The 26,355-nt window shown below is 42.9% G+C and overlaps 1 protein-coding gene across 2 annotated transcripts in view; it reads right to left on the bottom strand.

Moving 5' to 3' along the window:
- Nucleotides 1-365: 365 nt before the first annotated feature.
- The window catches only part of LOC111973711 (ras GTPase-activating protein 1), a 43,484-nt gene continuing 17,494 nt past the window's right edge, over nt 366-26,355 (bottom strand). For both annotated transcript variants that reach the window (XM_024001094.2, XM_024001096.2), the window contains exons 2-27: nt 21,089-21,241; nt 19,148-19,283; nt 17,295-17,365; nt 15,737-15,854; nt 15,419-15,450; nt 14,800-14,852; nt 14,416-14,566; nt 14,047-14,125; nt 13,798-13,921; nt 11,969-12,125; nt 11,555-11,642; nt 11,378-11,458; nt 10,882-11,039; nt 10,608-10,684; nt 10,293-10,465; nt 9,424-9,583; nt 9,060-9,202; nt 8,201-8,316; nt 7,877-7,981; nt 7,411-7,494; nt 7,152-7,219; nt 6,953-7,041; nt 6,578-6,655; nt 6,318-6,452; nt 5,061-5,140; nt 366-3,320 (exon numbers count right to left, since the gene is read on the bottom strand). In XM_024001094.2, the coding sequence (XP_023856862.1) occupies nt 3,272-3,320; nt 5,061-5,140; nt 6,318-6,452; nt 6,578-6,655; nt 6,953-7,041; nt 7,152-7,219; nt 7,411-7,494; nt 7,877-7,981; nt 8,201-8,316; nt 9,060-9,202; nt 9,424-9,583; nt 10,293-10,465; nt 10,608-10,684; nt 10,882-11,039; nt 11,378-11,458; nt 11,555-11,642; nt 11,969-12,125; nt 13,798-13,921; nt 14,047-14,125; nt 14,416-14,566; nt 14,800-14,852; nt 15,419-15,450; nt 15,737-15,854; nt 17,295-17,365; nt 19,148-19,283; nt 21,089-21,241 (2,758 nt within the window). In that variant the 3' untranslated portion in view covers nt 366-3,271. The remainder of the gene's footprint in view (nt 3,321-5,060; nt 5,141-6,317; nt 6,453-6,577; nt 6,656-6,952; nt 7,042-7,151; nt 7,220-7,410; nt 7,495-7,876; nt 7,982-8,200; nt 8,317-9,059; nt 9,203-9,423; nt 9,584-10,292; nt 10,466-10,607; nt 10,685-10,881; nt 11,040-11,377; nt 11,459-11,554; nt 11,643-11,968; nt 12,126-13,797; nt 13,922-14,046; nt 14,126-14,415; nt 14,567-14,799; nt 14,853-15,418; nt 15,451-15,736; nt 15,855-17,294; nt 17,366-19,147; nt 19,284-21,088; nt 21,242-26,355) is intronic.

The raw sequence follows: 26,355 nt of genomic DNA, 5'->3' as shown, positions 1-26,355 counted from the left end.
GGGCCAGCATCCCTGTGGAACGCTTTCGACACCTTGTAGAGTCCATGACCTGACGATTGAGACTGTTCTGAGGGCAAAAGGGGGTGCAACTCAATATTAGGAAGGTGTTTCTCATGTTTGGTATACTCAGTGTATTGAATTAATGAATTAATCTGTCGGTTACAAACACATGCAATTGTTGCATTGCGCAAAAAGAGTGTATACTTACATGGCTGCACTACCACACAACTGGGGAGGTAGAAATGATCAGCTGACTTGAGTAACATGTTCATTTTGTGTGATAGGAATTGGCTGTCAGGTAAGGAGAAGATATTCTGTTAAAGACCACTTCAGAATAAATAGTCTTGCACAAATGAAGCAATACCTTTTGCCAAACATACTAACAGTTTTATTTAGCCAGGTCAAACAAGTGTATCTAAGATGCAAAAGATTCACAGTTCTGTCTATCAGGTAGAAAAATCTAAAATGAACACATCCGCTATATGAAATGAAGAGGAAGCAGAACAGTTACATTTGTACATTTTGAAGAGAGGAGTTGTCACCCATATCGATAGTCTAGTCTATGAACACTTGGGTCAGGTCTGTGTAATCTTCAGTGCATCTAAACTGAGAAACTACAGATTATCGGCTCCAAGTCTCTGACTTTGAGCTGTTCGGAAAAGCAGACGATGGTTGTACAAAATCAACCAGTTCTCATCCAAATGACAGGGTGGTGAATCTGGGCTTGGCCTGCACAGAAGTTCTCTGTATGATCTTGGTTAGTGTATCGCCAAGGAAGGTGGGTTAGTGAGGGTTACATTGAAGTTGCAATTATATGAAAGCTTCTGTTGATGAGCTCAGGCTTAAAAGGGAAGATTTGCCAGTTCCTTTAGTTTCTCAGGCCCAGACATCAGGTTAGTTTCCATAGGGTTACACATTCACAGGTTACAAATAGGTCCTACAAACTGTTAAGCTATGATACAAATATGAACCTATAGTACATCTCCATTTAGCAGTCATACACAAACACTGGTTTTGTCACATAAGCCTAAGTGTATCCTATCAACAGGTAAAGCAGCTCATAAAATATATAGCTAGTAGCTTCAGTGATGTGTATTTGTACATATATATATATATATATATACACACACACACACATACAGTACCAGTCAAAAGTTTGGACACCTACTCATTCCAGGATTTTTCTTTATTTTTTACTGTTTTCTACAATTTAGAATAATAGTGAAGACATTAAAACTATGAAATAACACAATTGGAATCATGTAAGCAAAAAAGTCTTCAACAAATCAAAATATATTTGTTATTCTTCCAAGTAGCCACCCTTTGCCTTGATGATAGCTTTGCACACTCTTGGCATTCTCTCAACCAGATTCATGAGTTAGTCACCTGGCATGCATTTCAATTAACAGTTGTGCCTTGTAAAAAGTTAATTTAAGGAATTTCTTTCCTTCTTAATGCGTGTGAGCCAATCAGTTGTGTTGTGACAAGGTAGAGGTGGTATACAGAAGATGGTCTTTTACCAAATAGGGCTAAATACAAATTATGGCAAGAACATCTCAAATAAGCAAAGAGAAACGACAGTCCTTCATTTCTTTAACACATGAAGGTCAGTCAATCCGGAAAATGTCAAGAACTTTGAAAGTTTCATCAACTGCAGTCGCAAAAACCATCAAGCGCTATAATGAAATTGGCCGCCACAGGAAAGGAAGACCCAGAGTTACCTCTGCTACAGAGGATAAGTTCATTAGAGTTAACTGCACCTCAGATTGCAGCCCAAATAAATGCTTCACAGAGTTCAAGTAACAGAAACACATCTCAACATGAACTGTGCAGGAGAGACTGCGTGAATCAGGCCTTCATGGTCAAATTGCTAAATAGAAACCACTACTAAAGGACACCAATAAGAAGAGACTGGCTTGGGCCAAGAAACATGAGCAATGGACATTAGATGGGGGAAATCTGTCCTTTGGTCGGATGAGTCCAAATTTGAGATTTTTGGTTCCAACCGCCGTGTCTTTGTGAGACGCAGAGTAGGTGAACGGATGATCTCCGCATGTGTGGTTCCCACCGTGAAGCATCGAGGAAGTGGTGTGGGGGTGCTTTGCTGGTGACACTGTCAGTGATTTATTTAGAATTCAAGGCACAATTAACCAGCATGGCTACCACAGCATTCTGCAGCGATACACCATCCCATCTGGTTTGCACTTAGTGGGACTATAATTTGTTTTTCAACAGAACAATGACCCAACACACCTCCAGGCTGTGTAAGGGCTATTTGACCAAGGAGTGATGGAGTGCTGCATCAGATGACCTTGCCTCCAATTGAGATGGTTTGGGATGAGTTGGACCGCAGAGTGAAGGAAAAGGAGCCAACAAGTGCTCAGCATATGTGGGAACTCCTTGAAGATTGTTGGAAAAGCATTCCAGTTGTAGTTGGTTGAGAGAATGCCAAAGGTGTGCAAAGCAGTCAAGGCAAAGGGTGGCTACTTTGAAAATATTTGTTTAACACTTTTTTGGTTACTACACAATTCCATTTGTTAGTTCATAGTTTAGATGTCTTCACTATTCTACAATGTAGAAAATAGTAAAAACAAAGAAACCCTTGAATGAGTAGGTGTCCAAACTTTTGACTGGTACTGTGTGTGCGTGCGCGCGCATATGCGGCCATTGTGGAGATAGGAAGAGGTTGGGTTGTAAAATCAAGTGAAGTAGTGGTGTGTAGAAAGGGAGTTAAGGCTTTCTTGGATCGGTGCTACATTAGATTTCCCTGAAGGTCGTTGTTATCGCTACGGTGCTTTGGCTAGCCTCTGACCCAAGGTCCTCCGGGAAGGTTCCACTGTTGACAAGGAGGCTAAATGTGTAGGGACCTCAAGGGTTCAAGTCAGCCCAAATTCAGGACAAAGGCCAAGCCAGTCAACATACAGGAGATGGTCCAGTTTATAGTTCTCTGTAAGCTATATAACTCTGCCATGTAGGCAAACAGTCTTCAAAGTGTCCTCTTGTCCGATTTGGCCCTCAAGCTTGAATATAGTTCAGGTTAGCATTAAGTAAGGAGTTACTCATTATTTCACCAGTGTCTGTTCAAGGGCTTTGGGACTGGCAAGAGATTCCCAGATCCAGTCAGTCACTTTCCCATTGCAGGACTCAGTCGGCCATAATGGATCATAATGTCCAGAAAGCTACATGCTCAATACAAAACCACCTAGCTTTTCGGTCCAGCGCTCCATGCCAGTACATGGTTGACTGACTGACCTCGTCCCATTGGTAAAAATCACATTACCTGGATGGTGGCAGCCAATGCCATGATGGTGCACTCAGTCCTGCAAGACAAAGTGCACACTGTTGAGGACTGTACATCAGTTACATCTTAATGCCATTTATTGACCATGCCACCATAACCCCTTCCACATCCATCCTGCTATGAACTCTGGACAGTCACTTCTCACACAGTGTTTACCATGGAGCTGTCATGACACAGATGTACACTAGACAACGGGGGGGGGGTGGGGGGGGGGTGTGCATGACTTGAAGGGATGATCATGAGGTGCAAACAAGGAAAACAGAGGTTCTTAAAAACAAATGTGGTGTACTAAAACATCTTCCAGCAGACCGATCGCCATGATTTACCTTGCTGCAGTCCAGTCAGTTAAAGCCTACACAGGTCAACAATACTACATATACCACCCGATTGTGCACTATGAGAAAAAGTACAAATATATATATTTTCAATCTCTTTTACAGGAAAAGAAAGAGGATATGAGGATGATCATGTAGTGAAAGAGCCCCAGATGACAGAAGAGGTGAGTCAAAACCACATCCAACACATTTTTGCTACCAGTGCCTCATGATTTTCAGGTCATTAAATAGCTCTGTCTGTTTTATAGGAGTGGACTGATCAAAATCTGGATGACCGATGACAAACATTGTATTATTATTTTTTTCAAGTTGGGTGTCAACTTTGAAATGCAAATTAGTTTTTAAATTACTCTTATGTAGTAAAAATGTGTATATTCCATGGGCATAACATCACTAGGCTCTGAGCACAGTGAACTTGCCAACATTCATTTGCCATACTTCAATACACATTTTTGAAAAGTTATGATACAAGGCTGCTCTTAAATCTCAAACCTGGGTTTCTAGGCCATAACAGAGCAGACAGCCCTGAAGGCACTTTAACAATCACTAATTACCTGGGGAAGAACGACTCCATTATCTACTTTACAAAACAACTTTAATAAGTGCATGCATGTCTGATACAATCGGTACTATTCAAAGATTTACTGCTGTAAACATTTAACTTTATTTTTTATTTATTCTGCATCTGTCTGGCATTGAGAAGTTAAGGAAGAGTGAACCAAACAATCAAAATGTGATACAATTGGAAGGAGAAAAAATAACAAGTTTCTCAACTATATATACTCATGATTCCAGCAAGAWTTTTTTTTTTTTTATAGATAAAATAAACATACTTTCTGCAAGAATCTCCAGACAAAAATACAGAGAAAGGACCCCAAAATACTGGAGACAAATAGAAACGCTACTTTCAGCACTTTGGACATTGTCACAACCATAACAGTAAAAAGCATTACAGGGTTGACTGTAGCTTCTTCATGTCATTTGACTTTCCTCATATTGAGCAGGGAGATAGATATACTTTGGCAACCTGTGCTGTGTGGAAAAACATGTCTTGGGCATGCGAAGCTTTACTTTGAAATCAAATCTTTGACCCTCTTGATGAAGGGGAATGATACGCATACATGTACCCAAGTCACAGAATCATGAACACTGTTTTCAGAAGAAGAAAAAAAACATTTCCTGCGCATACAGCAGTCTGGTGCAAGTTTAGTTTTTTTGTTTAGGTACTGCGTTGGTTCAGTTTTCTGCTGCTTTCATTGCATAGCTCTCCTGGCATGGGCAATGTGGTGGGTGGGACTGTCGGAGGAGATGGGAGATGGAGGGGTGCCATGGTAATGATTGGAGCATGCTGAGTCAGGTCCCCTGTGCGTCTCTGTGCAGGGAGACAAAGGGAGAGAGCAAGAGAGAGAGGAGTGCTGTACTACCTGTTGCTGTTGGACATGGCATAGTGATCTTGTTTCTGCTGAAGGAGCTCAGTAATGGCCAGCAGCTTTTTCAGCACGTGCTACAAAGAGAGAAAACAAGCGAGACAGAGCCATGGTTTACAATCATGACGACATGGCATGTTTCTGGTACTGATTGTCATATTAAAAGGGGAAATCAGCATTTGTAACAAAGTGTATACCCTGCCCCTGTTTTGCTAAAAAGCAGAGGGATAGAGTGGAGAAATGTAACCACTAAAACTTAGATGCATAGAATAGTCTAGAATGTCATTGTATGCTGTTGCGTTAAGATTTCCCTTCACTGGAACTAAGGGGCCTAGACCAAACCATGAAAAACAGCCCCAGACCACCTCCACCAAATTTTACAGTTGGCACTACGCATACCGGGCAGGTAGAGTGCTCCTGGCATTTGCCAAATCCAGATTAGTCCGTTGGATTGCCAGATGGTGAAGTGTGATTCATCATGCCAGAGAACACATTTCCACTGCTCCAGAGTCCAATGGCAGCAAACTTTACCCCACTCCAGCTTGGCATTGCGCATGGTGATCTTAGGCTTGTGTGCAGCTGCTTGGCCATGGAAACCCATTTCACGAAGCTCCCGACGAACAGTTCTTGTGCTGACGTTGCTTCCAAAGGCAGTTTGGAAGTGAGTGTGAGTGTTGCAACCGAGGACAGACAATTCTTATGCGCTACACACTTCAGCACTCTGCAGTCCAGTTCTGTGAGCATGTGTGGCCTACCACTTCGCAGCTGAAAAGTTGTTGCTCCTAAACGTCTCCACTTGACAACAGCAGCACTTACACTTGTTGGAAAGGCGGCATTCTACGGCGGTGCCACGTTGAAAGTCACTGAGCTTGTAAGTAAGGCCATTCTACCGCCAATGTCTATGGAGATTGCAAGGCTGTGTGCTATACACCTGTCAACAACGGGTGTGGTTGAAATAGCCAAATCCACCCATTTCAAGGGGTGTCCACATACTTTTGTATATATAGTGTACATATATAGTGTACATATCTACCTCTATCACTCCAATATCCCTGCACATTGTAAATATGGTATTGGAACTGACCCTGTATATAGCTTCCTTTCTCGTGTTCTTATTTCGATTTCTCGTGTTTTTATTCTACCCTGCTATTTTTAGTGCTACATTGATAATGATTACTGCATTGTTGGGTTTTCAGCTTGCAAGAAAGGCATTTCACTGTACTAGTGCATGTGACATTAAAACTTAACACACACCTGCTGTGCTCCCCTCTCGTTGCTCAGGGTGCGGAGGTCGTCTGAGTGTGAGACACAGATCTCATGCAGGGCAGCAAGGTCACGGGACAGGTCTGTCCTAAAGTGCTCTGTAGCTTCAGGGAGGTCAGGGACATTCTAGAAAGGACACAAATGCACACACATTAATGTCGTCCCTAGACATTGGGAGAGAATTGCTATGACGTCTACAAGTACCTAAGAGTTCCAATGATGTCTAAAGGAAATGAACACAGGTAACCTACACCCAACTCATCCAGAAACATGATCATCCTATGTTTGTTGTTTTTGATGAAGGGGTTCACTCCCTCCATGTAGGGCTCCTGGATTGAAAAGAGGAACACTCCATTACTTTCTGACATACAGATGGTAGAGTTATGAATGGGCGAGTCTGTTTTGCATGGCCCCATGTCCTGGGTAGGTGGAGATTTCACTTGAGCCCAATGGAATGGTCTGAAATATACAAACTCCAGTCCCCACGCCATGCAAAATAAACTCTCCCAATATAATAACTACTGTTCCCTGAACCAGGTACAACACAAAGCTGTGAAGGATTACACTTTGGTTTGCCTGTGCTTAGATGACACAGGGATAGAAGCGTAGGAGCTTTGAGGTCTTACCTTAGCACCAAACTCCACCAGGTTAGCCAGGTTCTGGACAGACTTGGCAACCAGAGTGAGGGTACGTCCCGCTGTTGCAGAGGGAGGGTCTACACAAAAAAAACAATTGAACACACACAGATATTAAGTAATGTATGGACATCATACTGTTCATTCCAAGCTAAGCAATAATCAATTTCTGAAATACATCGAAGCTCACCAGTGATGATGTTGAACATTCTTGGGTTGAGGATAGCAGGACAGATCAGTCTCAGGAACACAAAGCCACTGGAATAGCCAAACAAGAAATCAGTACTTCAAATCAAAATTGTATTCATCACATGTAGAACTTACAGTTAAATGTTCCCAATAGAGCTCCCCCCTTGACCAAGGGCTTCACCATTCACCAATTCTATGCAATGCCTATACATGAGGCTTGCAGATAGCAAAGTAGATTTATGGTGTCTATAGTTAGTTACCTGACCACCCGGGTTCTCATAGTGGTGTTGGGCCATTTCTGCTGCACTGACTTCTGTAGACACCCATAGATATATCGTAGAGTTCTGGAAGGGTCAATGAGAGAGAAAGTGTGAGTACTGGAATATGACTTAAATATACACGTCAAACTACCCTATGGATCTACTTTCATGTGTTCAGTTAATTTGTTGGTTTGCCCGATGACATAATAAATTGATTGTACAACAGAAGAACGTCATGATATAAGGTTCAAACTATGGAAATGGTTTCTTACTGGCAGTGTATATTTTACTGGCAGAAAATTAATGGCGGTGGGTGGTGGTACTCTAACCCAATGTTACTTTTCCCTAACCTCAAACTATACCCAACCTTATTCTGACCCTCATTCCAAAACCTAACATAAGTGATTTCGACCCCTATGCCTAAACTTAAGTTTGTGTTCTGCTGGTCGAATATACACTTCCTTACTTATTAGGGTTGGGCCGATGAACGATGTCATCGGGTGTCGACAATGATTGACAGCCATCGTCGATGGGGACGTCATCGTCGATGACAGACGAAAGCCTATTTACACTTGACAAAGCAGAACAGTACAGACAGTGAAATGTTTTAATTCTAGTCAAATTATCAACTGGGATTGATTCGTCTTTTTGTTAGTCCAAATAAACGAGTCACAATCGACGATATGACTAAAGTTCGTATATCACCCAACCCTAATATCACATGTGGATGGTTCCCGTGTTAGTATATGCACCGTGGAGTGGTGTGTGTGGACGTGGTGTGTGTGCTTACGGGGGCAGGATCTCAGCAGCCATGAAGATCTTCTCCACCAGTTCAGACAGGATGAGGAGGAGGTGGGCCAGGTTCAGATGCACATCCTCGTTCTTCTCCAGTTTGGAGGGGTTCAGCTGGAGGGAGGGAAAAAGATGTTTCATCATAGACATACACTGAGTGTACAAAACATTATGAACACCTGCTCTTTCTATGACAGACTGACCAGGTGAAAGATATGATCCCTTACTGACGTCACTTGTTAAATCCACTTCAAAATCAGTGTAGATGAAGGGGAGGAGACCGGTTAAAAAATGATTTTCAAGCCTTGAGACATGGATTGTGTATGTGTGCCATTCAAAGGGTTTGAGACTGTTCTGAAGCAAAAGGGGGTGCAACTCAATATTAGGTAGGTGTTACATGAGACCTCTTCTTTCACTAGAGTAGGATTTGATGTTGAAAGCAACTGTACAAGAACAATGTTCAATGTCACAGTGTGTGTAATGCCCTCTGTCTCAGAAGAAGAGAGATTCAGAGTCCTGCGGGATCACAACAGAGACTGAGGAATAACAAGCAGGAACCAAAGTTGAATCTGTGTCATGAGTTACTGTTTTGTCTTCTGCGTAGCCAAATTACTAATATGATGTTACAAATGCCAAGTGCTCCATTCCACTCAGGAGATAACATGAATAAATAAATGGGTTGGAGCCCACACACACTTCTCAGCTGGAAGAGTTGTGACTAACGTAACTTCACAGATGTTGCCAAAACTATTTTACAAGCCAAAACAGATACAGTAGGTAGAGCTTGGGCTAAAAGAAAACAAGGCTACCTCTAAGTATGAAAAGCCTTTCTGCATAAATAGAAAGTGTGCGTTTACCTCGCAGGACTGCTTGCTCTCCATGATTTTGAGGATTGTATCTTTGAGGGCGTGGTGGACGAAGGGTGTGGCCGTGGCCTTCATGTACTGCTCCATCAGCGTGCTGGCCAGAGTGGTCGCTCGGAACAGGGTTGTCGCCTCGTCTGGGAAACGTCAGAGAGAGGGGACTCCGTCAGCCAACGGTGTGTGTGTGTCTCTGTCATAGTGTGATTTCAACATGAAAGCTAACACAATCTGCCTCCAAGCATCTACAAATAGAGATACTTCAGGATGATAAAGACCCAGCCAAAGCGAAATGCTATGTCACTAAAATAGCATGATGTCGCTAGAACAATAGAATATCTGTAAATATTCATCTCAGTACCCTCCATGTTGATCTCTCGGTCGTTGAGTGTCCTGAGTAAGGGGGCCTCTGTCTTCTCGTGTCTGAAGATGCGCAGCAGAATGCTGGCCAGCAGGGTGCGGTCCTGCCCACACACATGGGCCAGAGCATAGATCACATGGAACTCCTTCAGCAGGATCAGCTGAGGGACACGGACAGACGGACCGAAGGACAGACTGGGGTCAGTGACGCAATGTAAAAACAAGTGGGCGATCATTTTCCACTTATCTTTTTCCAGTACACGTACTCTGCACATCACAATACACTATGTAACCAACTGCTGATCCTTGTTTTGGATGTCTCACTGAGTATGTGTATTAAATCAAATTTTAGTGGTCACATACACATATTTAGCAGATGTTATTTCAGGTGTAGTGAAATGCTGGTGTTTCTAGCTCCAACAGTGCAGTAGTATCAGTGCAGTGCACTGTGCAGTAGTATCTAAGAATTCACAACAATACACACAAATCTATGAGTAAAAGAATGGAATTAAGAAATATATAAATATTAGCTCGAGCAATATTGGAGTGGCATTGACTAAAATAAAGTAGAATAGAATACAGTACATATGAGATGAGTAAAGCAGTATGTAAACATTATTATAGGGACTAGTGTTCCGTTGTTAAAGTGGCCAGTGATTCCAAGTCTATGTAGATAAGGCAGCAGCCTCTAAGGTGCAGGGTTGTGTAACCAGGTAACTGCTAATCCTTGTTTTGGATGTTCACCGAGTGTGTGCTGGTCATTATACCTTTGTTAGAGCTGGAAACAAGTCTTTTGCTAAACTTTGATTTGACTGTTAATCCTACATTGATGAAATCATTCATTATCTTCATTAGTAGGGTATGTCTGACCTCTTTGAAATCACTGTACTCCTCCTCAGGCATGATCTTCTCCATGGAGTAGCGGGCTCGGACCCTCAGAGAGCCCGGCTCGATGCCCTTCAGAGGCACGTGGGAGCTCAGAGGGAACCACTCGTCTATCATCTGGCCCTTCTGTAGGCGGCTCAGCTGGCAACGCATGAACACTGAGGCAGAGGGAGAGAGAGATGGAGATTGAGTGGAACACAGGGTCACTAACACACTGCCGCAAGTCATTTCTCATATCTAAATGGAATTATAAAAAGGAGAGGGTTTGAGATGGCTAGTTCAAGTAGAACGGCGACTCACAGATGTCACTTTCTTTGCTCTTCTTTGTCTTGTTGCTCAGGCTGATTTCAAACCTGTTGATTTCACTCGACAAGTCACTGAGGGGAATACAAAAAATGTCTGTCAATGTAAGGAACCCAAACATGACAGCTAATCATTGTATCAATGCAATATTATGGACATATTACTAAGTGCAGTGAGGAGTGATGGTATAAGTTATAGTATATGGAAGCCAAATACAAAATGTCCATTTCACACTAAATTGCCATTGAATGGAGTTGTAATTGGGACTGACTCAAAGATGAACTCCTCTGTGAAGACGGGGTTCTGGCCCTCTCGGGGGTGGGTCTTGGCCACCTGCACATTGTTCAGGTAGATGTTGCAGTAGGGGTTGGTGAAGTGCTTCACAGGCAGCTTGTGGGCCTCCTCCACATACAGGACTAGGCTGCTCACCTGATGGGACACACACACACCAGGACGACAGGAGTAAGGTGCATGGAACACCACAGTAGTGGGTTTGAATCTCGCATTGGGTCACATACAAGCCACTTTGGATAATGGCATAATATCAAATGAACATATTGGTAAACAATCTTTCTTTTAAACGAGATGAGTGATGCATAGGGTTTGTTCTTTGGGAAGTTGAGGCCCAACTTTTCAAGATTCAATACTGTATTGCCATATCAAACAAATTTGTTATGAATTTGATTTACCATGCATACATGTGGCAAATGCATTTTCTGAAATGCACAATGCAAACAGCATTTGACTGGAATTGCCAGTGTTTGTACCTGTCGGAGCCTCTTGTTGGGAGTGGGCTGGGTGGGTTTCCTAAGGTTACTGCAGAACGTGTGCAGACATTTCATCCAGTCCTACAGAGAGGAAAGAACACTGTTAGACTAAAGAAAAGGTGTGATTGGGACAGAACATCCAGACAGACATACAAACAAAGAGGGACCGGTACAAACCTGTGCCTGTTCAGGAGTCTCGCCAGCAAAGTAGAATATGTACTGTTCCTCGCTAAAGTGCTGGACCACAACTTGGAAACAGTTTGGTCTGCAAACAGGAACAGCCAGGTATTACTGAACAAGTACGTGCCCAATCGAATGTATCCAATTGATCAAACTCAGAATTTATCAAATTCAGACTGCGGAGAACTAAGTACAAAACTCAGCACAAGAACAAAAAGAAAAAAGAAATGACATTTTGCTCTTATCCAGAGTGAATTACAATTAATGCAGTCATCTTAAGATCGCTAGCTGAGACAACCACATAATATCAGTTGTAGTAAGTACATTTTCTCTCCATAAAGTAGCTATTATGTTATTTTGCAATGATTAATTCTTGTCGATGTCCACTCAGATCAACGTGGAGTGTCTCACCTGCCAAACAGACTGTCGTGCACACCGTACACGGAGCACACACTCAGGTCAATCAGACCTTTGGGTTTGGTGGCTCTCTTCTCACTCTCAAAGTAGATGAGCTGGGCGTCGTTCCCCTCCAGGATGAAGTAGAGGTTCTTCCACCGCTTACCTTTGCCTGGAGATGGTGAGAGGATTAGGGAGGATAGGAGAAGACGTCAGGTCAATTTCCAAATTCTCTCATCTGCCTGCACTTCTTCACTCCCTCAAGTTTATGGGGGAGTTTACACCATATTTAACACACTAGTCCTTCACGGTTGGGATGGTGTTCTTTGGCTTGCAAGCCTCCCCCTTTTTCCTCCAAACATAACAATTGTCATTATGGCCAAACAGTTCTATTTTTGTTTCATCAGACCAGAGGATATTTCTCCCAAAAGTACGATCTTTGTCCCCATGTGCAGTTGCAAACCGTAGTCTGGCTTTTTATGGCGATTTTGGAGCAGTGGCTTCTTCCTTGCTGAGCGGCCTTTCAGGTTATGTCGATACAGGACTCGTTTTACTGTAGATATAGATACATTTGTACCCGTTTCCTCCAGCATCTTCACAAGGTCCTTTGCTGTTGTTCTGGGATTGATTTGCACTTTTCRCACCAAAGTACGTTCATCTCTAGAAGACGGAAGGCGTCTCCTTCCTGAGCGGTATGAGGGCTGCGGTCCCATGGTGTTTATACTTACAAATAATAGTACGCACAGATGAACGTGGTCATCTTCAGGCGTTTGGAAATTGCCCCCAAGGATGAACCAGACTTGAAGGTCTTGGCTGATTTCTTTAAAATGTCCCATGATGTCAAGCAAAGAGGCACTGAGTTTGAAGGTAGGCCTTGAAATACATCCACAGGTACACCTCCAATTGACTCAAATGATGTCAATTAGCCTATCAGAAGCTTCTAAAACCATGACATCATTTTCTGGAATTTTCCAAGCTGTTTAAAGGCACAGCATCCTGACTGGTTGCATCACTGCCTGGTACGGCAATTGCTCGGCCTCCATCCGCAAGGCACTACAGAGGGTAGTGCGTACGGCCCAGTACATCACTGGGGCTAAGCTGCCTGTCACCCAGGAACTCTACACCAGGCAGTCTCAGAGGAAGGCCCTAAAAATTGTCAAAGACCCCAGCCATAGACTGTTCTCTCTACTACCGCACGGGAAGCAGTACCAGAGTGCCAAGTCTAGGACAAAAAGGCTTCAACAGTTTTTACCCCCAAGCTATAAGACTCCTGAACAGGTAATCAAATGGCTACCCGGACTATTTGCATTGTGCCCCCCCAACCTCTCTTTTTACGCTGCTGCTACTCTCTGTTCATCACATATGCATAGTCACTTTAACCATATCTACATACTACTTCAAATCAGCCTGACTAACCGGTGTCTGTATGTAGCCTCGCTATTTTTATAGCCTCGGTACTATATATAGCCTGTCTTTTTACTGTTGTTTTATTTCTTTACTTACCCATTGTTCACCTAATACCTTTTTTGCACTATTGGTTAGAGCCTGTAAGTAAGCATTTCACTGTAAGGTCTGTTGTATTCGGCACGTGACAAATAAACTTTGATTTGACTTAGTGCATGTAAACTTCTGACCCACTAGAATTGTGATGCAGTGAATTATAAGTAAAATAATCTGTCTGTAAACAATTGTTGGAAAAATTACTTGTGTGTCATGCACAAAGTAGATGTCCTAACCGACTTGCCAAAACTATAGTTAGTTAATAAGAAATTTGTGGAGTGGTTGAAAAATTWGTTTTAATGACTGCAACCTAAGTGTATGTAAACTTCCGACTTCAACTGTACCTTTGTTGAATAGGAGGTAGCCTTTCTTGACAATGTTTTTGTAGAATGCATCTTTCGTTTTCCGTCTGATAGTGTTATAGATCTCCTTGCCGTCCACCAAGTCTGAGAGCACTTGTTCCTGGTGCTGAAATACAAACATGTATGTCAATAAAACACCACAATTAAATGAAATACATGTAAATCTATAGCCTTCTCAAAGTGATATGACAGGGGTCGCACAACTATGGAGGTGTCTGAACTCCGGCTTACCTGCACCGAAACAGCATCTTTCAGGTTGTAGCCCTCCACGATCTGCTCCTTCTTATAATGGTCCATAATGTCATCAACACTGTCAGAGAGCGCGAGAGAGAGGGCGAGAGTGAGAGAGAGCGAGAGAAGAGACTGAGCACGGCAGTTATTTCTACTGACCAGCAGTGACCATCATAACGCTTCAGACTTAATAGTATTTAGTACTTTCTGTATAAGCTATATTTCTATGTGGGACTGTAAACCTGGATATCACAACATCTTTATACGTAAGGCCACAGGGTTTTCCTAACCAGTTATTTTCTGATTCTATTGAATGCCTGCCTCATAGTTACTGCACTGGAAGACAGTATGAGCCCCCATCACACATACCTGTTGTAGTACCTCCCCCCCATCATGTACTGATTGTTTGGGGTGGGGCATATCTTAAACCTTTGGATGTTCTCATTAGTGCGAAAAAACAGTGAGTAATCCCCGGGTGTGTTGTCTGACGGCCGGACCAGGAAGCTGCACACTTGACCAACTAAATGAGAGAGAGATAGAAATTCACTGATATTGTTGGCATTAACATGTTTAGTATAGATGTTTTACTACCAATACATTATTGGAACATATATTTCAGCAACAGAACATTTTGTTGAGAAGATCACATAGAAATGGGAACGTAACCCCCACTGTGCAGAGAGAGTATACCCGTGGTACCCGTCATCAGAAGGTTATAGTGAGGATCATGTAATATGTGAAGTATAGTGGTACCTGTCATCAGAAGGTTATAGGCCTCCTGTTTGCTGATCTTGCCGTGATACCAGCTAAAGACAGGATGGACCATTGGAGAGAGTAGAGGGAAAGAAAACCGACAGATCAATATGTCTTGGGTTAAAAAGGGGCAGTGAGGGGTTTAGAAGGGTCAGGTCAGTCTGGGATGATGAATCACAACTTGATAGATCCTGTTGGACTTGGTCAATTGTGACATCACGTCTTTGGGAGGCTGGCAAACAAAATAAACACACCTAGATATACAGCCATATTGTGTTTGTATCAGAGTCACTAACTACGTCATAGAGACTCGCTGAGCCGCATGGATGCAAACATCGACTATGTCAACGTCACTAACAACGTATGCTGTATACACCACACTCCCCTTCCCTGCACAACAGGAAGACATATGTTGGATAGAAGATAGTGTAACCATGGTTTGCGTGCACAGAGGCAGCCAGAAGGTAGGGACATAATGAACGTCAAATAATAGCCATTTTAACAAGTGAAGCTCTCCTATTAAGTTGATGTTCTGTGTGTGTGTGTGTGTGTGTGTGTGTGGGGGGGGGGGGTTGGATAGTATGGCCACCTAGGAGAATAAAAATAAATCCAAACTTACACTTTGCCCTCATGTGGGTCCTCCTCCCGTCCCTGAAAACAAGAACAATGTCAGTTCAACCAAATCAGTGGAGCAGTAATGACAAATTTAAAAGACAGAAAATACTTATAAAATGGCTACAATTTTTTTCTACCAAATGGCTGGGTTAAAAAAAAGAAAAGTTTTAAAAAAGTTGAGAAGGTGTTTTCAACTGGCAAACCACAACAGTTTCCCATTTACTTTAGTAGTGCACAACATGGTGCACCGTTTGGGGCACAATGAATGGTGTCTGGTTAGGGCTGATCTTAAGCCTGTGCAGAGCACTGATCTTTAACTCACCACCTCCTCCACTAGATCCTCTACGATGAGGCCCTGCTCCTTCGTCCTCACGTTGGTCACCCACATCCAGCCGTCATCCAGTTCATTGTGAACGATAAACATGTCCCCTTTCAGGAAGCTGACGGACAGGAGGAACAGGTCAATGTTTTGCTACAGATGTACTTATACTTGCGTCTCCTTTTACACAAAAAATAACACTGTTCTCCTCAATAATGATTGTCTATTTAGTTAAGAGATCTAAAGGCCGTGGGGGTTCCTTGAGGCTTTACAGCTAATCGCCGACTGAACTAGTATGTGGACACCCCTTCAAATTAGTGTATTCGGCTATTTCAGTCACACCTGTCAGGTGTATAAAAATCGAGCACACAGCCATGCAATCTCCATAGACAAACATTGGCTGTAGAACGACTGAAGAACTCAGTGACTTTCAACGTGGCACTGTCATTAGATCCCACCTTTACAACAAGTCAGTTGTCAAATTTCTGCCCTGCTAGAGCTTCCCCGGTCAACTGTAGGTGCTGTTATTGTGAAATGGAAACATCTAGGCGCAACAACGGCTTAGCCGTGAAGTGGTAGGCCACAAAAGCTCACAGAGCGAGTGCTGAAGCCTCTGCAAGCAACGTCAGCACAAGAACTGTTCGTTGGGAGCTTCATGAAATGGGTTCCCATGGCCGAGCAGCTGAACACAAGCCTAATATCATCATGCGCAATGCCAGTGCACACACCCTGTCGGCTGGAGTGGTGTAAAGCTTGCCGCCATTGGAGCAGTGGAAACACGTTCTCTGGAGTGATGAATCACGCTCCACCATCTGGTAGACAGACAAATCTGGGTTTGGCGCATGCCAGGAGAACTACCTGCCCAAATGCATAGCGCCAACTATAAAGTTTGGTGGAGGAGAGATAATGGTCTGGGGCTATTTTTCATGGGTCAGGCTAGGTCTCTTTGTTCCAGTGAAGGGAAATCTTAAAGCAACAGCATACAATGACATTCTAGACGTTTCTGTGCTTCCAACTTTGTGGCAACAGTTTAGGGAAGGCTCTTTCCTGTTTTAGCATGACAATGCACAAAGTAAGGTCCACACAGAAGTGGTTTGTCAAGATTGGTGGAAAAACTTGACTGGCCTGCACAGAGCCCTGACCTCAACCCCATCAAACACCTTAGGGATGAATTGGAATGCTGACTGCGAGCCAGGCTTAATCGCCCAATATCAGTGCTGAATGGAAGCAAGTACCTGCAGCAATGTTTGGGTGTAGTAGCACCAATTCACCACAAGGTGTCTCCTGTAAGCTACACACCATTGTAAAGAAAAATTGCATGGTTCTATCCAGTCAGCTAAGACTGAGCTAGCAGTGTCTCTGTGTTAAGGCTTGGATTCAGAAAGACATTTCTCAGATCTGACAAAGAATAGACAGATTCACCTGTTAATGTGCTGGGTCTTGCTAAATGACAGGGAAAGGTCTGTTTTTATATTATTCGGATGATGTGCTTGTCAGTCCTCTCCTTCAACAAGGCAAACATGCACTCACATTCCATAAAATGTGTCTTTGTAGGTTTTACCTGATCTCATCGGTCTCTGGCACTTTGGTGTATGGAAGAATGGCTCTCACTCTCCTCCTGTCCTCTACAGGCTACACACATAGGCAGGCAGACAGACAGAAGCACACTATTAAAAAACAACTGCACTATTAACCAATGCTTCCACTAAAATCTTCAAACCCTCCCCTCAGCAATCCAAATGAAAGTATTCGACTAGACACCCTCCAGGACACCTCTCATTAGTATTTTCCTGGCTTCTCTCTTGAGAGTAGTTATGAAATATGGCCTGGGGTGTAGGGGAAGTTGGGACAAATCCCAGATACAGTGTCTTCAGAAAGTATTCATACCACTTGCCTTGTTCCACATTTTGTTGTTACAGCCTGAATACATTTTTTATTAAAATAGATTTTTTCTCTCTCACTATGACTATGTGGATTTCTGCCCACTTGTCACGAACATGCACACTGTCTAATCTGGCCATATTTTAAAATGTTGTATTTTCCTTCTGCATTTAGCCATTTCTTTCTAGAAGCATTATACTGAACTACTATATTATTCTATAGCTCCTTTGTTAGCAGTAAGCTACTGTTTATATTTCAAGCCCAGTTTGGTAGGAAAATGTTTGTATGGAAAGATTTGTATAAATTGATTCCACACATAAATGTGGTTATTTTCCTGTCTCTTGCCTACCAGAGTAAAATGTTATTTGCATTTATTTATTTAGTATTAGTTCAGTGCTTTGTTGCAAACAGGATGAATATTTTGGAATACTTTTTATTCTGTACAGGCTTCTTTCTTTTCACTGTCAATTAGGTTAGTATTGACAGTGGAGTGGAGTAACTACAATATTGTTGATCCATCCTCAGTTCTCCTATCACAGCCATTAAACTCTGTTTTAAAGTCACCATTGGCCTCATGGTGAAATCCCTGAGCGGTTTCATAACTCTCCGGCAACTGAGTTAGGAAGGACGCTTGTATCTTTGTAGTGACTGGGTGTATTGATAGCTCATCCGAAGTGTAATTAATAACTTCACCATGCTCAAAGGGATATTCAATGTCTGCTTTTTAAATCTTTACCTTTATTTAACTAGGCTAGTGAGTTAAGAACAAATTCTTATTTACAATGACGGCCTACCAAAAGGCCTCCTGCGGGGACGGGGGCTGGGATTTAAAAAAACAAGACAAAAACACATCACGACGAGAGACAACACTACATAAAGAGAGACCTAAGACAACAACATAGCATGGAAGCAACACATGACAACCCAGCATGGTAGCAACACAACATGGTAGCAACACAAAACATGGTACAAACATAATTGGTTACAGACAACAGCACAAAGGGCAAGAAGTTAGAGAAACAATACACCACGTGAAGTAGCCACAACTGTTAGGTTACCAATAGGTGCCCTTTTTTGCGAGGCATTGGAAAACCTCCCTGGTCTTTGGGGTTGAATCTGTTTGAAATTCCTTGCTCAACCTTACAGATAATTGCATGTGTGGGGTAGAGAGATGAGGTAGTCAAAAATAAAATGTTGAACACTATTGCACACAGAACGAGTCAACTTATTTAAGTTATGCAAATTTTTACTCCTGAACTTATTTAGGCTTGCCATAACAAAGAGGTTGAAAAGTGATTGACCCAAGACACTTACGTAAATATTTCTAAAAACATAATTCTACTTTGACATTATTGGGTGTTGTGTAGGCCAGTGACCAAAAGAAACTACATTTAATACATTTTAAATCTGGCCTATAACAACTAAATGTTAAGTCACGGGGTGTGAACACTTTGAAGGCACTGTAATTGAGTATGTAGGGGGGGAAAAATAGTCTAACCTCCGTTTCTACTCTTGAGCGTAATGGAATCTTACCTCTGGGGGAGCCACAGGTGATAGCAGCTTTTCACCTTTCAGCAGGCAAGACACATAGCTGTAATAACCAATCAGGTCCGACAGGGACGAGAACCGGCGCCCGCCAATGTAATAGTCTCCACACATGGCGATTATCCTGTAAACATGCACAGATACAGAGCACAATATCAAATTGATTCGCTAAGCAAAATGTGCAGAAAAAATGAAGTATGAAAACAAAGGCCTAAATTAAATTGACAGTTTGAACAATTCAAATCAGCAGAAATAACTAGGCTACACTTTCCACAAATTATACTCAAACCATCAAAAAGTACAAGAGCAGATCAGCACAGTGCTAAAATTAGGCCCAGTTGCCCTGGGATCTATGAAACAAAAAGGAGAACAGATGCATTAAACTATCATGACTCAACTGATTATAGTCTGGTGTGAAATTACTCCAGTAATGATGACAATGGCATGATTAAAGTCTTGGCGAGCCAGCTAACAGTGGGGAGCCCAGAATAATCCTTCAGTCGCAGCCCATCTGTTGAGCAAATCTCTGTCTGACTAATGTACAGTAGATTAGACACCATTCAAGGACATCTTCACAAGGTTAGGCTATTGTTTAACCTTGCCTTCCTAATACCATTCCACAAGGGTTTCCAGCATCAATGCTATCATGTCTCTAAAGAAATGATGTGAATGAGATGTCATCATTTCCCCATACGTTAATCAATCGTCTATTGAAATGCTTGGTGTTGATCTGATCCAGGCGGGGTTGATGTCATGAATGCAGGCCGGGCCTTATCGACAGATATATCGAACTCACTGGAATGAATACAGTTGAATGTACAGTGCACACACCCTGAAGGTATTAATAAATAATATGCCATTTAGCAAACGCTTTTATCAAAAGCGACTTGCATACATTTTACGTATGAGTCGTCCCGGGAATTTAACCCACTACCCTGGCGTTACAAGTGCTATGCTCTACCAACTGAGCTACAAAAGGACCCTACAGTATTGTGGACACAGAGCCTAGATAGGGCAGACAGAACTGCCATTTGTGGATGGCTGCATGCATGTTCTGACTAACATCTACTCACAGCCTCAGAAAGCCATCCAAAGCACTGGAGAAACCCAGAAAACTTCACACACCAGGAGTGCTGTGAAAAGGTCATTACTTCTCCACATTTCAGTAGATGCGAGTGGGTAGTGTCGTCAGGGGCTAATGTCTGATGGAGACCCAATACCAAGATGAGGGTATGGATTTTTTTTTTTTACAGTTTTATTTAACTAGGCAAGTCTGTTAAGAACAAGTTCTTATTTACAATGATAGCCTACCGGGGAACAGCGGGTTAACTACCTTGTTCAGGGGCAGAACAGATTTTTACCTTGTCAGCTCGAGAACTCAATCCAGCATCCTTTCGGTTACAGGACCAACGCTCTAACCACTAGGCTACCTGAGCCCCAAAAGGTAATGGGGGGGTGGAGGTAATGTCCTGCCTGCTGGTAATCGGAAACATGGTTGCCGGGCCATCCACCCACGCACCCCTCTGTCAAAGACAAGTCTCACCTTCACCCACGCACTTGCCCCAAAGGAGCCAGCAATGGGATCCTGAATGTTATGTCTAACATCTGCATTGGCTCACTTTCTGTTCTGCTCTGTGATGCAGGCTGTTAGAGACATGGTGGCTAAGGCTATAAACTTAGACTCGGTGGTCTGTGCAGTATTCATAGCATCTGTAACCCACAGAGATAGGTCACAGGATAGCGGTTCATTTCTTGTTTGGGTCTCGAGCTGAAAAAGTTTAAGAACCATGGGACTACAAAAAAAGGTTTGTAGCCCACGATATGCAGGTCATGGAGACATACTTCTGCGTCTGTGCGATTGACCTGCGTCATGACTTATACATTGTGAATTAATAAACTCCGTGTGTGCACGCGCATGCTTTGACTGACCTGAAGTGGTTGACCACGCTGGTCAAGCTGAGGAAGGACAGGACAAAGGAGCCGGGCCGGCGGTCACTCTCCCTGATGAGGTAGCTGCCAGGGGTCTTGGCCTGCCGCAACCGCTCCTCAGCAATGGTCCGGTCCAGCTTCCCATGGTACCACCTAAAACAAAGGGAGGGAGGGACGGACATCGACAACCTTGGATACCTAGGCCTACATGTACACCATTTTGTCCTCTGTATTCAGCTCTCAATATTACACTTTTTTTCTCTCTCTGGGAGACATTGTCAACACTAAGGCTGTGTTCTATGAAGCATACCACCTGAGAGAACTCGAGGGGGGAGGGACATACGCACAGTAACACACAAACAGTCTTTATGTAGGCTTGTTGCACAGCGTGACATTAGCCAGAATGTGATTCAAATACACTTTTGTTTTTGATTTTAAAAAGTGTAACACTTTTGTGATGCAAAAATAAATCAGCCTAATAGCTGTGCAAGTTCAAATTGGGTTCACTTTGTAAAACAATATGAATAATAAATAAAATCACTGAATTTATGATTAACTGTGCTGCAGTGTCATTCATAAATTGACTTACCACATTCATCCAAACACCCACTCCATTGTTCACCCCATCTATCATTATCTTAGGCTATTCCATTCAGTCACATGAACTCTTTCAGTTCCCAACATCTCAAACCATTCTCAGTTTGTTAGTCATTCGCTCCCACACACAGACTCAATGGAGTCACATATTCAATTAACCTTTTACTCGTTGGTCCATCATTAGTAATCATTCAGTGGTTAACACTCATTCATCCATGTCTCCTAAAAAAACGTCTGAATCAAAGAGTTTAATAAATTAGACCATTTCTTCTTTACTAACCCTCATTCATAAAACCCTAACAACCACACAGGGATTATTTGTGACTGATTCAAGGCAAACAAATAGGCCTAGCCTGCTGCTCAAAATAACCCTGTACTAGACTGGGTCTGTTATGTTAGTCTTGACTTGGGACTAGGCTTTGTTTTGGGGTTCTTGGTCTCGCAGAGATCGTAGTATACGGCCTTGCCCTTGGACTTGATAGAATGCTCTTGTCTAGTCTACATACAACTAGATAAGACTAAAATGCCAGCAAACTATGCTAGCCAAAACAAGGAGGGATCACCACTATTCATGTTATGCGTTTAAAAAGACACCACTGAGTTTGAGAAAGTGTCTAGGACTCTAGGGTCAATTCTCAAGTCAACAGCGAGTGTGAGCATAACATTACATTGACATCTTCTGAAATATTAAGCTAGTAAGAAACTGCACCAAGATTTCACCCTCTATTCTACCTATATAGAGCAGCCACTAAAACAGGCGAGAGGAGTGGAACGGAGCGGAACGGAGCGTAAACGACAAAAGCTTTTTAAGCTTCAGCCGCACCATTAAAAGCAGGCTGCTTTTTTAGTCAAACAGAAGCTTTTCTTCCACTGGTTAAAGTTTCAGCAGGTCACCGACTTAACGTTCCCGCCAGATGGGTGAAACATTTACACGTTGGCCCAGATTTTGGGCTAACGCCTCAGAACGGGGGGGTGAGATGAATGAGTTGTCACAGTTATTTTCAAAAACAAGACTTTAAGGGCTCCCATCTGGTTTAGAGGAGCAGGGGTATGCTATTGTAAAAAAAGATAATGAGAGCGATGAAGTCTGGTGTGGGGGTATGTGTGCTGTGGACGGGGAAAGGGCCAGTGGAGCTCCTGGGAGGGGGTTAAGAGACTGGCAGGCTGAAGGTTTTGTTTGATGGAGAGATTACGGTAGACAGATGTGAGAAGTGAGCATATGATTGACTGCTAAATAGTTAATATCTGTATTGACCCTTTTTGCACTAACTCCTTTGACTCATCACATAGTCTGCTGCTACTGTTTATTATCTATCCTGTTGCTTAGTCACTTTACCTCTACCTATATGTACATATCTACCTCAACTCGTACTGGTACCCCGTCATGTATATAGGGGCATGGAGACATCTGTCAGCATGGAGACTGACTATAGTACAATGCCTACAAATGGTGGGGTGGAAGATAAATGTTGGCCTGAACCAACAGTATTGCTGTTGAATTGGACGTTCAGGTCTTCATTAATGAGATGGTCCAAACAGCCGAGGGAACGAGGCAGGTGTCGGAGGGAGGGAGAGTGAGAGAACTCACTCTACTGTCAGGTTTGCCGACTTAGTTTAGGCAGATGTTGGAAAGATGCTAAAAGGTGTATATATTGAAAAGATGGGGTTTATCAAGTGTCTAAGCAGGCCTAAGCCTACTGTAATTTCAAACTCTGAAACAGCTGAAATTGATTCATGATCATTCTCATTTCAAATGCATCTTTCCTAGTGTATAGAGAGCCATATTATTCAAACATTTGCATAGAGCAAATATCCTGCCCGTCTCAATCTGAAACAACGACAACACAATAACAGCAGAGGAAAGAGTCTGATCCAGGGGTGAGTCATTTGGTGTTTGCCTACGCACACAGTCTGCTTTGTAGCTCGGGGTCAAATAATATCAGCACAACCGGGGTTGTGATTCCACTAAAGATGGAACAGCTCCAGGATTTTTTCCTCTCCATCTCCACTGTTGGTCACGCCTGAAAAGGGAACACCACACGGCTTGCCAACACACGCATTACCTGCACCATGAGATATGTGCACAGAGCATCCTCTCACCATCATACTTTACAGGCCAGAAGACAGTGGGGGTTCCATCCGGAGGAAGCAGAGCGAGAGCTGTGCATGGACTGACCTCCTTATTAAACCTTCCAGTGAGGATAGGGTCAAAGGACTGCTCTATAAAAAGGTCCACAGTAAACTCAGTGCTGCTGTGCAGATTCACAGGGAGTGGAGTGTTAATGCTAAGGCAGGTGGGTTCCTACAGTGAAACTCCCCCAGGCTGTGTGTCTTTCTTCCTGAGCGGAGCTGTACTGGCCAGCTGTGGCTTGGACAGACGTCCAGGTTTGCTAAACTACACTGTAGCTGCACTGGAGAGAATTTAATTGCCTTAGATCAGAACTGTCTGTATAGCTGTTATAGTCACGATGGTGTCTGATGGTGGATGTGTGAGTAGAAAGAGATGGCTGATTAGCCTAGGGTCCACGGTGTGAATGTTTTTTGGGCAAATTATCTTGCATACATTCTAAAAGTGCAACTCTTGCAAATATTAGATTATCATTGAATAATTTCAGTGTTCCTTTTTATAGTGTTAGACCGATGCTTCATATTTTTCATTGCAACACCCGTCATAAGTGTTCCACTCCCACCACATCTGAAAACGCTTGCGTGCGTAAGTTTATTCAGTGAGAGATGAGTTCGTAGAAACACTTTCCATTTCCCATCCTTAAAATTAAAAACGTCTATAAATATTCCACCGACCTATGTGCAGTAACCAGCTAAAAGTTACTTAAGCTACTGCATACAGTTACTTTCAAAGCAACAAAAGCATGGAAACTAAGCAATGTTTTAACAAAATTAAGAAATTGTTACACCCTATGACAACGCAGTCCTCACTAATGTACAAGCTTATTTTTTTATATAGGTGTACTTTAGCACGTTTTGGGGGAGGCCGGGGTTAGCCAGGGTGTTGTGATGAATGGGGTATGAATATCAACCACAACAGCAGCGATAGGACACGCTGGTTTTATCAGCCTGAGGAATGCCTCGTTGTGTCAGTGCATGAATCAAGAGCAGCACAGTGAAGCTCTGCACTGGCTGTTCCTACTGGCAGCTACTAGTTTAACCCTTAAGCACTACTCTTAAAAAAAAAAAAGAGCCTAAAATAAGGCTGCTCTGTATCCTGCATACTGTGCACTAAAAGAACAAACTAAACTTGTCAACAATAAAACTGACAGTGGAAGCAGGCACTCTTGTCGCAGAGTCTAGGTACCCCTTTCTCACAGGAAGCCCAGGTACATCACATGACAGCAGGCAACAGAGGCTCCTCCACTTCAACAACATGTTAGAAGAGGGCCTCCATTTCCAGCATGTGACATATGCAGCTGGCACAAGTGAAAAAGAGTGTCTCTTTTTCACTCGTGCCAGCTGCATATGCCACATTTAATGCAAAGTCAGAAATTCACACCACTCATGAGAAAGAGAGTTGGGTAGATTTAGTGTTGAGCACTAGATGGGAGGCTCCTATCTGAAACCCACAGAGAGCTGTCACACACAGCATAGTGCGGGCAGACAGAGTTAGTGGCTGCTGTAATGACGTGTCTTGACAGTTTCGGGAAGGAAGCATAGCAAGCAAATTATTTAAATCCTCCGTTTGAGTCAGTGTGTATCGCACATAGCCAGTACGCTACAGTGTATCCTGAGAGGATTAACCAATACAAAATGTTTTTTTTTTCCTCAATTAGCTGAGTGAAGAATACAAGAACAGTTTTCACCTATGAAACCAATGTGCAAGAGTATTCAGGGCAATATGAACAAGCTGAAACCCTGCAATTCTCTCAAAAGTATTTCTGAAATCTATATAAAACAGACTATTGCATTAGATTCCCAGGGTACTGACGTTCACAATAGCAATTTTCAGAACATTCAGAGTGTTCCATTTGGACTGACAACCTGTGGAAGGGTTTCTGCCACAGGAGGCTACAGGCTGAGAACTGTCATTTTTCATAAAAAACTACCTCCCTCGGAGCTACTGAGAAGGTGTCTAGTCGCATGCAGCTTTGGCACATCAAGGTTCACCTCTGGCTAAATGTTTTAGGTGTAGACTGACCTAGCTTATATTTTCACATCAAATATGGCCATGTAAAAACACTGTAGCATTTAGGCTACCCGATTTCATTAGGCTAGACTACTCACTGAAAATATTATTTGGCAGGACCAATGTGAGATTCCTCTACAGATGGACTTACACAATGATATTATTTGTAGTTCAAAATAGCCACTTTGAAGGAACAGGTTTCAAAATTATTTTTGGGAAAGCATTTCGCAGCTTGAACCCTCAAATTGTACCAAGGGAAACAAGCCAATAGCCTAGCTATATACCATGTACTGTCTTTTCCCTTTCGCCGGGCTCCTCAAATCAAATTGATGAATCAGAAATGCATCTGTGTTTGAGCATTCAGGACATGACCTCTGGTTAGCCCTGGACGGATGGCGTGGAGGGCGAGAGGGACAGGGACCTCTCGATTTCCAAGGGCTACATCTCTAGGGCTGAGAGGGCAGACTCAGCTTGTTGATGTTCGATTGAGGAATTACCATTTCTCTCTGGCTCTAGTTCTCGTGTGCATTCC

Source organism: Salvelinus sp. IW2-2015, linkage group LG15, assembly GCF_002910315.2.
Source record: "Salvelinus sp. IW2-2015 linkage group LG15, ASM291031v2, whole genome shotgun sequence".
NCBI lineage: Eukaryota > Metazoa > Chordata > Actinopteri > Salmoniformes > Salmonidae > Salvelinus > Salvelinus sp. IW2-2015.
This window is presented reverse-complemented; position numbering and strand designations above follow the sequence as displayed.